The 15,642-nt window shown below is 41.0% G+C and overlaps 2 protein-coding genes across 4 annotated transcripts in view; one reads left to right on the top strand and one right to left on the bottom strand.

Moving 5' to 3' along the window:
* Alg11 (ALG11 alpha-1,2-mannosyltransferase) overlaps nt 1–6,220 on the bottom strand; it is a 39,906-nt gene extending 33,686 nt beyond the window's left edge. For both annotated transcript variants that reach the window (XM_071611522.1, XM_027928915.3), the window contains exons 1-3: nt 6,139–6,220; nt 3,451–3,681; nt 765–1,696 (exon numbers count right to left, since the gene is read on the bottom strand). In XM_071611522.1, coding sequence (XP_071467623.1) covers nt 765–1,696; nt 3,451–3,681; nt 6,139–6,182 — 1,207 coding nt within the window. In that variant the 5' untranslated portion in view covers nt 6,183–6,220. The remainder of the gene's footprint in view (nt 1–764; nt 1,697–3,450; nt 3,682–6,138) is intronic.
* A 259-nt stretch (nt 6,221–6,479) lies between these two features.
* Nucleotides 6,480–15,642, top strand: part of Atp7b (ATPase copper transporting beta) — a 76,725-nt gene continuing 67,562 nt past the window's right edge. For both annotated transcript variants that reach the window (XM_027928949.3, XM_071611521.1), the window contains exons 1-2: nt 6,480–6,817; nt 7,094–7,199. In XM_027928949.3, coding sequence (XP_027784750.3) covers nt 7,149–7,199 — 51 coding nt within the window. In that variant the 5' untranslated portion in view covers nt 6,480–6,817; nt 7,094–7,148. The remainder of the gene's footprint in view (nt 6,818–7,093; nt 7,200–15,642) is intronic.

The following is a 15,642-nucleotide window of genomic DNA, read 5'->3' as shown; positions in this document are numbered from 1 at the left end:
TGTGCTACTAACTAGGGATTTAAAACAACGTATAAAAAATTAAATTATGATTTTGGTATAAGAAACTTCACTTGCATGTTGTCCTATTTTTCCCTTAACAGTTTTGTGAGGTACAAGGTAGGCACTTGAAAAAAATATGCTAAACCAAATTAGGCACAAAGCAGTACTTGGTCTTACACTCAAGTGGTGTGCTTAACATGAAGTCAGCATAGAGGTAGCAATCTGTGCTAGAATAAACAAGAAACAATAAAGGGCAAGGAGATTTAAATGGAATACTTAGGATGGGATATGGCAGCAAATGAGGAGAGGCCATTTCAATAATGAGTGTAGAATCAATAAAAGACACAAAGAATTACTATGAGAATCCATCTGGAAACAGAGGGTCTAAGGTTTTGATGTACAACAGAATTACCAGGCAGCTATATTGAAATACCTGTCCAGAGGGCCCTGTCCAGTTTCTAATTTGGTTGTTAACAGGATTAGGGTAGGGTCTAGAAGTCTGTAGGTAGGTGAGTTTAGATGGGGAAAGAAAAGAGCAGTAGCTATCTGGGTGAGAATCCAGGCCCTACCACTTCCTATGTGACTGAATTTAGCAGTTTCTAAACCTCTGCACCTGGGTTTCCTCATCTGTAAACAGGAATAATAATAATACCTATCAAATAGGGTTCTGGAGAAGATTAAACTAGATCATACTTCTAAAAACCTCAACACAGTTACCTGCATAGTAAGTGGCACCAAATAAGTTGTTTAAAAGACAAACTTACCAATTCCAAAATGCTCATTCCACATAGTATGCAGACCAATTGTTGCTCCAGACAAATAATTCTTTAACTCATCAAATGGAATGTTTATTTTAAATTCCACATGTTCTTGAACTCCTAAATCCTCAGACAGTCTTCTCAGTTGGTTTACTCTAAGTTCATCATCTTTGTTACGACAACCTCCAATGAGGACAAGTTTAAGTGAAGAAGGTGACTCAGCTACTTTCTTATCCAGCAATTTTGCAAAAGCTTTGATTTGCAAAGGGTGATTTTTTTCAGGCCTGAATTGGCCAATGGAAACCAATATATGTCCTGGGGTCATTTTTTTCTCATGTAAGGGAATATCCAGAAATGTCTGCACATCGCAAGGCGGATAAACAATATTAGTGCAATTCCCAACCTTCCACAGTGAGAGAATATGGTTTAGTGTCCAAGAAGAATTGACCATGACTACATCACTGCAAGAACCAACAAGTCCATAAATAAAAGCAAACAAATAGTAGTAGATCAGCTTTACTTTGCTGAGAAAAGGATTCTTGGTAATGAAGGTTGCATTATTAAATCCAACATTTTGATTCTTCACTACAGAGAGCATGTCAGTGCTGATAGTGGGATAATGAACATAGCTTCCAACTCGGCAACCCCCTATATACTTAAACAGAGGGAGTGTGAAGGCATAGCCCATTGAATCAATGTAAACATCAGGAACACACTGCATCAGAGCTTCCCAGCCAAGAAAAATGGATCCTAGACTTTGGCCAAGCAGTGTGAAGTGAGGATACTGTGAATCTTCCACAAGGTAGCGTTTCTTTAAGAAAACAAATTGCACTGGGCAAGTTAACCTGATGTTAAATCTTCTGAAAGCACCTTCTAGTATCTGTTGACCACTGACATTAACATCACCAGTATAAACAACATATACTGCTTTAGGATACCTAGAATAGAATATAATTGTTAAGAATGTCATTTATTTAGGGTCAAATCAAGCAAAAAGTTTTCTTATAATCTTAAGCTTATTTTGATACTAAAAAATGCTTTCCACTGTTTTTCATTCATTGCATTTGAACTGCTGACTATACCCTTTCCTGAGTTGTCTACTGCCCAAAGACTAAAATGCTGGTTCTTCAAATAAGAACATGTGCTATGGTTTGAATATTTGCGTCCCCTCCAAATTCATGTGTTGAAAATGACTCCTCGATATAATGATATTAAGAGGAAGGGGCTGCTGGGGATGGAACTCAGTGGCAGAGTTACTCAAGGATTCTGAATTAACAAAATTCACAACTTTTATTGTTTCACCAAAGATACTTTTTTTTTTTTTTTCTCTCTGGTACTGGCATGTACAAGGTTCAGGGTTTGATACCCAGTACTGCTACCTCCCTAAAAAGGAGGGGGCCTCATAATGAGATTAATGCCTTTATTTCTCCATTTATTGGTGCTGGGTATTAAACCCAGAGTCTTGTGCATGCTAAGCACACACTTTACTTCCACCCTCAAGTGCCTTTTTTTTGGTTGTTAAATAATTTTTAGTTGTAAATGGACCTTTATTTTATTTATGTATATATGGTGCTGAGAATTGAACCCAGGCCCTCACACATGCTAGGCAAGTACTCTACACCTGAGCCACAACTCCAGCCCTCCAAGGGCCTTTTTAAAGAAGGCCTAAAGGAACCCATTTTCCATTCTGCCACATGAGGATGCAGCAAGAAGCAGCCATCTATGAGGCAGAGTGAGCTCTCCATAGACACTAGAGCTATTGGTACTTTGATCCTGGACTTCCCAGCTCCCAGAACCGTGAGCAATATATTTCTGTTCTTTATAAATTACTCAGTCTAAAATATTTGCATGCAGCTGCCCAATTAGACTAAGACACTCTGTCTTCTAGCTCTTTGCTCTTTCTTCTATTAAGGGTTTAATGAGAAATTTCTATTTTTTAAGGAAATATTAAAACATTTTATTTTAACAGAGTAAGGGTATAGCTCAGAGGTAGAGTACTTGTCTATTATGTGTGATGCCCTGAGTTCAATCCCTGACAGTGCAAATAAAATACAACAACTCATTTTGACAACATTCTCAATATAAAAATAGTAGTGAAATATTAATAAAATACTCATAAACATAAATTAAAATTTAAAAAACATGTCCTCATATAGGATCAAAGTGTTTCTGGGAAATGCAAACATGTTTTTAAAGCTAGGTACATTTTTGGGTACTAAGGATTGAACTCAGGGGTGCCTTACCACTGAGCTACATTCCTGCCCTTTTTATTTTTTATTTTGAGACAGGGTCTCACTAGACTGCTTAGGGTCTCAAACTTGTGATCCTTTTGCCTCAGTCTCCCAAATTGCTGGGATTACAGGCATATGCCATTGTTCCTGGCTTAGATTTTTTTTGAGACAAGGTCTACATTGTCCAGGCCAGCCTCCAACTTCTGGGCTCAAGCAATCTTCCCACTTCAGCCTCTACAGTAGCTGGGACCATAGGCACGTTGGGGGCACTGGTTTAAAATTCAACAGGACTGTATGAAGCAAGTGAGCAAATGAGAGAAAAATTCTCTAATATTAAAGAACAGTTTAAAAAAGAAATTCCTGGCTGTGAATAAGGTACAGGAGAAAGGAATTTCTGAGTAATATTTTTTTCTAGAAATGGCAACAATATAGAAAATTTGCTAAACATGATGAATACTTACTTTTTCTGCAGGGTTCTCAAGGCACACCATAGAACTCTTTCCCCTCCTCCACCAGCATTGCAGTATGGATGAAAAAATGCAATCACTGTTGGATTTTTCCCATTTTTGCTGGCTGACACTGACTTTTTCTTTCTCTGTAGCAGTAATCTGAGTCCCCAAAGGACAATAATCAAACATATACATAAAGCTCCACATACAATTAGCCCAGGGAAGAATAATGAATAAAACAACCTGAAATAAGAAGGAAAAGGTGAAAATTCATCTGATGCCCATATTTTAAAAAAAATTTTACATATTTACTTTATGTATTGGTAGCAAAGAAAATTTTTGTAGTTTGCAAGCCTGCTAACAAAATACTTGAAATACTTTTATGGTGCTGGAGATTCAACCTAGGATCTCAGACATTCTACCCAAGACCTACCCCTCCTACTTTTTTGTTTTTTGAAAATTCTAGGCAGGCCAAGAGGCCTGAATCTGGGGTCCCACCTTACTCAAGAGGCTGAGGTAGGAGGATTATTTGAACCCAGGATTCAGTGGATCTTTTACTTCTCCATTTTGTAGCATTGTGACTTGGTAGTTTATCCGTCCGTCTTTCAAGTAAAAATGGTCTCCCATAAAGTGTCTAATTCAGCATTCAGCTTAGATGATTATGTAACAAACTGATTTTCCTTGAGATAGCCACCATATAGCAGTACAGAAGTGCTTTATGTGTCCCCCCACCCCCCATTTTGTTATATACAATATTAAAGATATATGTATTCAAGGGTTATGATTTAACAAAATTCATAACTTTTACTATTTAATCAAAGATTTTTTTTTTCTTTTTCTTTGGTACTAGTATTTAACCCAAGGGCACTTTTCCACAGAGTTGGATCCCAGACTTTTTTCTAACTTTTTATTTTGAGACAGGGTCTTGCTAAATTGCTTAAGGCCTTACCAAATTGCTGGCCTCAAACCTGTAATCCTCCTGCTTCAGCCTCTTGAGTTCCTGGGATTATAGGCATGTGCCATGGCTCTCAGTTCATCACTGATATTCCTAATTAAAACTGGGTTTTGCAAGTGCTAAAAAACACAAGGACTAACTACTACAGTTTGGCATTCACTGCCTTGATTTGTACTAGGGCAGTTTTACTCACTTACTTTTGTACCATCAGTATAAATGTCAACATACTGAAAAAAGCAATTGCTATTTTAACATTATTACAAAAACAATTTTGACCTTGAAGACTTACTGAAAGAATCTTGAATCTGTATGGATCTATGAACCACACTTTGAACTACCACCTTAAATGATTAAATTTTAAATAATGACAAATCTTACTTGTCACTTTAAGAATATATGAGTTGGAATGTATGAGTTCACAAAAGCAACTCTATATAGGACAGTCTGCTTCCCTAAGAAGAGCTTTCAAAAGGCTGTTTTACTTATAATGTAAACGACTCAGAGAATCTAAAGATTTTTTTTTTTTATGACAATTCCTTCAAATGGTTCAGTTTTACATATAGGCCTTTCAAATTGAACCATTTAACTTAAATCAGACTCAGAATCATGCTAATAATTAAAATTAAGCCAGTCCTTTGAGTATATTAGTTTCAAAGATACACTTACAGTTTCTATAAATAAATTTATTAAACATCATACAGTACTTGCACATTAGAATTATTCATTTTAGGATTTACATATAATTAAAATATGTAGTACTAAATAATGTTTGCCCATATTTAGACAAAAGGCTTAAAAAAAGGTGGCTGTAATCAATAGTGAGTCACTCATTTAGCAGACATTTATAAGGCAGGTAGGTAACATGAAAGTTCTGAGAATATACTTTCCCATTCAGAATGTTTTAAATAATTATAGAACTTGAAGTAGGACAAAAATGAAGAAGAAATACCAGAGTTTTGTTGAGAATATGCACATACTGCTATTCAGGTATATATTGTGTTAATTATAAATATTCAACCTGACTAGGTAGTAGCATACCGTAGGTCTTCAGTTTAATCAGTGCAGAGTAAGGCATTTACTATATCACAATATCATAACAAAGGTGGAGAAAAGTGTTTTCTCACCAAAATATTAAGAGTGTTTATCACCAGATGGTAGCATTCCTTTACTTTTCTATTTCCTAACTTTTCTTTGGGAGAAACGATAATGTGTATTACAATAAGGGTAATATTTTCATATAAGTATTTTTACAACAGAGACACTAAATCAACGGATGGCAAAGCGTCCCTGGGTTCAATTCTCAGTACCAAAATTGGGGGGAGACAGAAACGGAGTGGAGGGAAATTGATTTCTTTAACTAAGAGAGAAACATGATAGATTGGAAAATCACTCACGGCTCAATCATAAGGGAAAATTAGTAATGCACATATAAGTACCATGACAGAGTTATTGGATTGCAAAAAGAAAGAAAAAGTTGAAACAGGGAAGGAATGCCCCTCAGCCACAAGGACACAGGCGAAAAAACTGCGGTAAACTGAGTCTTTAGACTCAGTCTGCTCCAACCTGAGAGACCCCACAGGGAGGGGAAAACCGCTCACTGGCCTGAGAAAATACCCTAAGTCCTAGGAAATTAGCCTACATCCATGACACGGGTGGCCCTTCTCCCGCAAACGTTAGCGGCACTGGATAGCCAAGTGTCACCACCCGACAAGTAGCCCTTCGAGCTCACAGCACCCGCTCCTCACCTCAACAACTCGCACAAGCACCAACCCCCTTTGGAGGCCGCCATCTTCAGCCGACCCCCGAACTCAGGAAGCGCTTGGCCGTTTCTCTTCCCTATTGGCTACTGAGGAACCTTGAGGCGCTCCTCTGGCCCTCGCGGGCCAATTGTGCATTGCAATTGGCTACCGGTAGCAGCTTCCCACGGCCTTTTAGCCAATAGAATGGCCGAGGAGTAAACGAGATTTTGGCGTGGCGCAAACGGGTCCGGCCCCCATGGGCGGCACCGTAGTGGGAGGTGGGCTGTGGGGGCGTGGCCTTTGACGGACAGCCGGCGCTCAGGTCCTCGGCCCCTCCCCCACTGGAAGCCCCTGCCGGGGCGCCCCTGCCCTCAGTCCCAAACCAGCGGCCGGTTGGCGACCAAATGGGAGGCCCTTGCAGCTCACGGATCAATCTTCCGAGTGCAGAGTCCATTCCCGTAGCGATTGCTGCATTTGAGATCCGCGGAGCCCAGGAGCCAGGCGCGGAGTTGGAGAGGGGGCTGAGCGGAGCTGATCCGACACCCCGCCAGGACGAACCGTCCCCCAGGCCTTGGGCGAACCCGGGGCATCTGCATCTCTGGCCCGGGACTGCACCACTCGCCAGCCCTTCATCTCCAGCACAGGCGCAGATCTGAAGACCTAGTGCTGAGTGCATCGGTCCGAGGTAGTTTAGGAGGGAGTCAGGACAGGTCTTCGCCCTGCGGTGCGGGCTTGGGTGTGAGTGAAGGTCGGAGGCCCACGCTCCCCACGCGCTCTTATCCCTGCGCTCCCAAGTTAGGGACACGGCGGCGCTCAATTTTAACCTACAGTTTTGGTGTTGCGGATCCCCTGATTCAAAGCGAAGAGACGGTTTCCTTAGAGTCGAGCCGGACTGAAGCCCTCACACCCACTCCTCTTCCTCCTGGATTTTAACAGGCTCTTCTCGCCCTTCCCTAACCAGGTGACCTTTGGGCTCGGGGCCGGATCTGAGAAGAAATTGGTGTCTGCGGGGGGTGATGCCTGAGCAGGAGAGACAGATTACAGCCAGAGAAGAGGCTAGTCGGAAAGTAAGTTTCCTTCTCCGACAACGTGTGCACACATCTACCTGGAGAGCTTTCTTCCTCCAGTGCCTCTGTCCTCTGGGTGCCCAGGAAGAGCAAGCGCTCTCCAGAGCCCAGCGCTAGCGGGGTCGTGGTTTGGGAGGAAAGCACTGTGTAGAAAGGGCGTGCTGTCCACAGGTGTTAGAGAACGTTGCAAACCCAGCACGTTTCTGTTAATCTATGCTGTTAAGGGGTCTGATGCCTGAGAAGTAAAATGAGCGTGGATTTGCCCTAATAGTTCAAAATTAGTTACCTGGGGAAGTTAGTCACAGTCCAATGCCTGAATCTCTTTATGTTATATAATCTCTTTATATTCAAGTCCTGGGATTTTTTTTAAATGCAGCTATTTTGAATTCATTTTAGTTTATGTAAGTAATGCGTTCAGTGTGGTAGGTTTCTGTGTGTGTTATTTTAAAATATTTTGTTTACCTAAATGAAAATCAAATGCTGTGTATTCTCCAACTTTTTTTCCCCAATATTTTGGAGATTGTTTTATGAAGTGTCTGTCTTCATTTAGCCTCTGCACAGGGTAGGTGCATCGTTGTTTGTTGCTCTCTTACAGGTGGACATTCTGGTTGCTTCTCTCTCTCCCTCTCTCTCTCTCTCTCTCTCTCTCTCACACACACACACACACACACACACACACATTCGCATGTGCAAGTGGACATGATCTTTATACTTGAACTAATGCTGACTCTTGAGTATTTCTTTAGGATAGACACAAAAGCCTAGATTGCTGGACCAAAGAGTAGGTTGCTTTTTTTCTTTTCTTTTAATATTTATTTTTTTTTAGTTTTAGGTGGACACAACATCTTTATTTCATTTTTATGTGGTGCTGAGAATCGAACCCAGTGCCTCATGCATGCTAGGTGGGCATGCTACCTACCACTTGAGCCACATCCCCAGCCCTGGGTTGCTTCTTTTCTATAGGTCTCTGAAATTAATCAATTTAACAATATTATTGAGGGACCATTAGAAGTGAAATTTATCTAGTCTCTGGTGTAGAAAAGAAAGAAAAGTGGATTAATGGATGGTCAAGCCAGAGAGATGCTGATCAGTAGATGATTCTTTACGGTATGAAGACTGCATTTTTTATAGGTTTTCTTTCTTTTATTTTTACTTTTATTTTTAGTTGTAGATGAACACAATACCTTTATTTAATTAATTTGTTTTTTGGGGTCCTTAGAATTGAACTCAGGGGCTCTCAACCACTGAGCCACATCACCAACCCTATTTTGTATTTTATTTAGAGACAGGGTCTCACTGAGTTGCTTAGCACCTTGATAAGATGCTTGGAGCTCACGATACTCCTGCCTCAGTCTCCCAAGCCACTGGGATTACAGGTGTGCACCACAGTGCCTGGCTTATTTTTATTTATTTTTTTATGTGGTGCTGAGAATCAAACCCAGTGCTTCACACAGGCTGTACAAGTACTTTATCACTAAGCTACACTCCCAGCCCCTGGAGACTGCATTTGATCTGGAATGTGAAGACAGCCTACATTGGGGAGGGATGGCTTCTGCAGAGGAGACACTTAACAATTTCTACAGTGTCCCAACTTAGAGAGAGGGAAAAAAAATACAAAGCCTCATTCTTCCAGATCAAGCACATGATCTGCCCCCTTCTTGATACCTTCTGTAACTGCTCTGGCCCACGTTAACCTCATGTTCTTCTGGATTCCTTTGATAATAGCCTTAGCCAATGTCATTGAGCTTACTATGTGCTAGGAATTATATTAAGCACTTTATATCCCTCTGTGTGTACTTTTTCAACACCCTTTGATGTAGGTGGGGTTTTTGTTGTTTTGGTGCGGGGGCTTGAACCCAGGGCCCGGAGTATGCTAAGCATACACTCTACAACTAAGCTGCACTCCTAGCCCTAATGTAGATATCATCCTTGTGTTATCATCATTTGTTCAACAAATCATCATTTGTTTTTAAGAAATAGGGACTCACTATGTTACCCAGGCTGCCCTCAAATTCCTGGGCTCAAGGAATCCTCCTGCCTCAATGGGAATATAGTCCCTGAATTTTTTTTATGGACAACATGTCTTTATTTTATTTGTTTCATTTTTATGTGGTCCTCAGGATAGAAGCTGGTGCCTCACACATACTAGGCAAGCGCTCTGCCACTGAGCTATAGTCCCAGCCTTTTTTTTTTTTTTTTTTATGTGTCAGGGATACTAGGCCCTGGGGAGCCAGGTAAGAGCAAGACCCCGCCCTCAAAGAATTTATATTCTAGTAGGAGATGGAGAAAAGAAAGGGGGGTAAACAAATATTGTTATTTTAGGAACTGCTAAGTGCTGGGAAGAAAATAAATCATGATAGGGACATTTAAAAAAAAGGGCATAGGTGGGGAGGAAGATTCTATTTAAGTACGTGGCCAGAGAATGCTTTGCAGGGGAAGTAAGGTTTGAGCAGAGACCTGAATGATTCAGATTTCAGGGAAGTGTTCTGTGCTGGGAAACCAAAAAGTATCCAAGTCCTAAGGCAAGAGTGTGAAAATAAGAAATGGTATTTGATCTTTGTCCTAGGTTCCTGACAGAGCTGAAACCCTTGGAATTTCCTGAGTGATAATGATAGGAACTTTTTTTTTGTCATTCAAAATAAGCTCTTTTCAACATATCTGAGTTTCTGCTAATGAGGTGGCCTGTGATGGGCCCCTAGATAGCTGCTTCAGATGGAGACTGATGGCCAGAGGAACCAATCATGTGATTAGGAAGTAAGAACTTTCTGCACCACCCCCCAACCTCTGGGGAGGTGACAGGGACTGGAGATGAGCTAATCAGCAGGGGCCCCATGCTTTAATCAGTCATGCCTACAGAATGGAACCTCCATGAAAATCGTAAACGATGGTTTCAGAGCTTCCAGATGGTAAGCACATTGAGATTCTGTGAGAGTGGCGTGCCTGGAGAGAGATAGAAGCTCTGTGCATCATCCCCCATCTCTTGCCCTCTGCATTTCTCTCTTTGCCTGTTCTTTTTTTTAAATCTTTTGTTCTAATTTGTTATATATGACAGCAGAATGCATTACAATTCATACTACACATATAGAGCACAATTTTTCATCTCTGGTTTTATACAAAGTATATTTACACCATTCGTGTCTTCATACATGTACTTAGGGTAATGATGTCCATCTCATTCCACCATCTTTTCTACCCCCCTTCCCCTCCCACCCCTCTGCCCTATCTGAGTTTGTCTAATCTTCCCATGCCCGCCACCCCCACAACCCCATGTTGAATCAGCCTCCTTATATCAGAGAAAACATTCAGCATTTGTTTTTTGGGGATTGGCTAACTTCACTTAGCATTATATTCTCCAGCTCCATCCATTTACCTGCAAATGCCATGATTTTATTCTTGTTTATTGCTGAGTATCTTTGCCTGTTCTTGAATTTTATCCTTTATCATAAACTGGTAATAGTATGTGAAGCACTTATCTGAGTTCTGTGAGCTACTCTAGCTCAAGGGTTGGAGACCCTTGGACTTTATAACCAGTCCTTCAGAAGTTTGTGTGCCCTAGACTTGCTGACTGGTGTCAGAAGAGGAGGGAAGACTTGTGGGGCTGAGCCCTTACCTCTGGGGTCTGTGCTAGCTCCAGGTAGTGTCGGAACTGAATTGAATGTAGGTCACCAAGTTGTTGTTTGGGAAGTTGGAGAATTGGTTGGTAGGAAGAAACACCCCACATATATTATGTCAGAAGGGTTGTGAGTACAAATAATACAAAAGGATCACAGGCGTGTGCCACCATGCCTGGCTATATTCGTTATTGTAAAGAGCAATATCAGGTGGCTTGGCTATGTGTCAAGCAAGTTTAGAAGATAATATTATCTTCCAAAGATGATAGGTTCCTGAAGAAATGAGAAAGGCCGGCTAAGACTCAATCCTAGAACTGCCTCTCATCAGCAAAATCCCTTGGATAAGTTAGTAAACTTCTGCCTCAGTTTCCCCATTTTAAAGCAATGATGAACTCTGACCTCATGTTCTACCGCATTCCCTTCCCTCCTCCTTCTGCTCCAGCCACTCTGGCTTCCTTATTGCTCCTGAAACACTAGGAACTTGAAGAGGAGGTGATGCTTGTGTGGGTCCCCAAAGGAGAGCAGGCATTGGCTAGGCATGGTATCTTAGGGAGCAGCCGGCATATAGGAAGGCCCAGAAGGTTAGAAATGAAAAGAGGCTCTAGGGGAACTGACGGGTTTGGCAAGCCTGGAGAGTGGCCATGGAAGACCTGTGGAGTTTGGATTTTACCCCACAGTCTTATTTATTTATTTATTAAGAGAGTGACTTATTTATTTATTTTTTTGGTGCTGGTGATTGAACCCAGGGCCTCAAACAAGCACACATTCTACCACTGAACTACACCCCCAGGCAAACATGACAGGAATTGTGACATCTTTTGTTTCAGAGAGAGAGTTCAGGCTTGGGGAATAGTCTGAGGCTCCCTGGGGAGGAGGGTGAACCCTGGAAGCTGCTGCTGGGCCACCAGCTGGAGGTTATTGAAAGCCAAAGAGAAGGTCTCAGAAAAGCCTGAAAGTATTAGAAGTTTAATACCAGGCCCTGGGATTGAGCCTAGGGGCTTGAGCATGCTAAGACACATTCTACCGCTGAACTACACCCCCAGAAGGACTCTGTCCTGATTTGTTGTGAAATTCCCTTCTCAGAGAAAGAGCAGGTTGTCTAGACCTCCTTTGTCCAGAGTGATAGAAGTGAGGGAAGTCCTCACAGAAACAACTCGGGGTGCAATTGGTCCTTAGTAACTGGGTGATAATCTCAGGAAGTGAGAGAGCTGGATTTGATTTTACTTATTTATTCATTTATGTATTTATCTTTTTCTTTGTGGTGCTGAGGATGGAAACCAGGGCTTCACACATATAATGTATTCAATACATGTTACTCTATGATATAGTATAGTGTGTATATATAGACACACTTATTACAAAATGGTTACTTCTCTTTTACTTTCTATGGGAGAATTGTAGACCTCTGAAGTACTTTACCACTGAGCTACACTCCTAGCCTGAGAGCTGGATTTTAAATGCTTTACTGACATGCATTTCCCTCTGACTTTGAAGGATGACTATGATGCGGGGACAGATTACTGCTTGCTAATAACCACAGCATAGGTATCTAGGATTTATCTGTGTTAGATGATTCAAGTATCATTTTTATTTACAGAAAAAAATTGAAATCACAGCCAAGTGAAATTCTGGGGATCAAACCCACAGTCTCCCTTGTGCTAGGTAGGCATTCTACTACTGAGCTACTTCCTAGCTCCATGTCAGTCATTTATTTATTTATTCTTTTAAAACTAAGTAAAAGGAAAAAATATGAGGAGATCAAAGGTCAATGAGAGGGCTGGGGTCGTGGCTCAGTGGTAGAGTACTTGCCTAGTATGTGTGAGACACTGGGTTCGATTCTCAGCACCACATAAAAATAAGTAAATAAAGGTTCATCCACAACTTAAAAAAAAGATATATATGTGTGTGTGTGTGTGTGTGTGTGTGTGTGTGTATATATATATATATATATATATATATATATATATATATACATATATATATATATAAATAAAAGGTCAATGAGATAGAGGGCAAAACAGAGAGTGACTTACTTATTTATTTTTTGTTGCTAGGGATTGAACCCAGGGCCTTGAATATGCTAAGCACACATTCTACCACTGAACTACACCCCCAGGCAAACAAGACAGGAATTGTGACATCTTTTGTTTCAGAACATAGTTTTTCTGGCTAGAAATTTAGGCAACTACATAGTTGGTACTGCTAGCAGTTTCTTGTTTTATGTATCCACATTGTGCCTTCTGATGCCTTTTAGTTTTGCCAATTTGATGTGACTCTTTAAAACTGTCACCAGCTGCAAAAGCCCCATACTCAATCTCTGCTTCTCTGGTCCCAACCAGTGACTTCACTTTTTACCTTGAGGATATTCATACCATTGGTTATGCTTTTCTTCAACTTTTTGCCTGGTCTTACCCACTTTCTCCCAAAATTTTGTTTAGATTTACAACCTACTTTTATCTCCTCTCTAGAATCAGAGGATAGGCTGCTTTCTTTTCAAGGTCGTACCCTCTGCCAATATTCTTGATCCCTTCCTCTCTGCCTGTCTGGAGCCTTTATTGGCCATCCTTCTCTTCAATCTGTCTTTCCCTTTCTCTGCCTCTGAAATCATTCACTTTGCTTTTATTCTAAAATTGTTCCCATTATCTTGTGTCTCCTGCTAGCTGTTTTATTTCTTTTCCACTTCCCTTCCTCCTGAGTCTTCTGGAAAGAATAGTTTGCACTTGTGTGTTTCCATTCCTTCATTCACTTTAAGGTTTTTCCCTTATTATTTTTATCAATTTATTGGCTATAAAATAAATTTTATACATATATATGTATACACACACACACACACACACACACACATATCTCCGCATATAATTAGAAAGCAGAGCAGTAGAGGTAATGCCTTTGTACCTCAGCTAACCTAGGAACAGAGCATTACCAATGCCATGTTATCCACCTGATTGCTCTTTCCTCGTCTTTCTGTACCACCCACAGAATTACCCACTATACAGGTAACTACCATTCTCAATTTTGTGTCTGTTATACCCTACTTTTATTTTTTGTTTGTTTGTTTGTTTTTGATGCTAGGGATCCAGTCTGGGGCCTCATGCATGATAAGCTTGTGCAATACCACTTAGCCACACCCTAGTCTTCATAACCCAGATTTATATTTTTGTAAAGTTTCATCACATAGATGAGTGCCTGAACAATACATTGTTTAGTTTTCTCATGTCTGAGCTTTATAAAAATGATATCATCATGTGTTTAAAGGACTAGTTTTTCTCACTAGACACTATTTCTAAGATTTATTGCTGTGTAATATATCCTTGTGGGTACATAGCACAGTTTACGCAGTCTCCTCAGAGGCTTTGGGTGCTTTGTGGATTTTTTGCAGTCATGACCACCTCTGCTGTGAAGAGTCTTTGTGTCTGGTGATGCACACAGGCAGTGCACCCACTCTCTAAGAACAACAGCTAGCAGGAGACACAGGTAATTGGAGCAATTTTAAAACAAAAGCAAAGTGAACAGCTTCAGAGGCAGAGAAAGGGAAAGACAGGAGGTGAAGAGAAAGATGGCCAATTAAGGCTCCTGACAGGTAGAAAGGAAGGGATGGAGAATCCTGGCAGAGGGTATGACCTTCTGGCTTTGCTTTCTCCACTGTCCTGAAACCTCTCTTGTTTAGTTTCCATGAATGCCAAAGGTGTATCCTTCCCCATTCTTATATTTTGTCCTTTGGTATGATTTGAATGTTGTTGTCTTTTCCAAAATCATGTTGAAACTTCTACTTTAAAAGATGTGGTCTTAGGAGGCGACTGGTTATGAGGTTGGAACCTTCACAAATAGGATTATAGAAGAGCTTGATGGGGAGGATTTGCCCCTTTTCACCCTTCCTGTCCATTCCAACACTGCTCTTTCTCTAGGGGGACACAGCTGTTCGCCACCATCTTAAAACAGAGAGTGGTCCTCACCAGAGGCTGACTTCCCACCTGTGAGAAATAAAATTCTATTGTTTATAAGTCACCCAGTCTGTAATTTTGTTACAGAGTACAAATAGACTAAGAAACTGGTACCAAGAAGTGAGAAGTGGAGTGTTTGCATAATACCTCAAGTTGGAACCAGGTGGAGGCTGGAAGAGTTGGAGGAGTTGGCTAGAAAAAGCGTAGCTTGCTGTGTACCTAGTGTTAAAGGTGACTTTGGTGAAGGCTCAAAAGAAAAAGGGAGCTGTCCACAGAGCTTGAATCTTCTTGATCAGAAAGTTGATAGAAATGTGGATAGTAAAGGCCATCTGATGAGGTCTCAGAAATGAGAGCTAGCTTATTGGAAACTGAAGCAAAGACCATGCTTTTACAATATGGCAAAGAACTCGGGTGAATTGTGTCCCTGTCCTCATGGTTTATGGAAGGTGGAACACAAGAGTGATAAGCCAAGATATTTGGCAGAATAAATCCTTAGGCAAGGTGTATGGGTGCTGCATGGCTTCTTTGGATTGCTTCTAGTAGTGTGCAAGAAGAGAGAAAGGCTTAAAGACAAGTTATAGTCAAAAGCAGGGCAGAACTTAAAGATTTGGAAAATTCTCAGCCTGGCCAAGTTATAAAGAATAAAAAGGTGTGCTTGGGAGAATACAGGGTGTGGCCAAGCAAACATTTGGTAAGGAGATTATTATGGATGGAAAGAAGCCAGATGCTATTCTAGATCATGGAAGAGTGATCCTGAAAGCATTTCAGAGATTTTTGAGGCCACTCCCATCACAGGGCTTGAGTGCCAGGGCCCAGAGGGCAGAAAGATTTCAAGGGAGGGGCCCAGGGCTCCTGTGGGACCTTGGGACTGGCTTCCCCAGAGATACCTAA

Source organism: Marmota flaviventris, chromosome 4 (assembly GCF_047511675.1).
Source record: "Marmota flaviventris isolate mMarFla1 chromosome 4, mMarFla1.hap1, whole genome shotgun sequence".
NCBI lineage: Eukaryota > Metazoa > Chordata > Mammalia > Rodentia > Sciuridae > Marmota > Marmota flaviventris.
The sequence above is the reverse complement of the archived record's forward strand: the minus strand, read 5'-3'. Positions and strand labels throughout refer to the sequence as shown.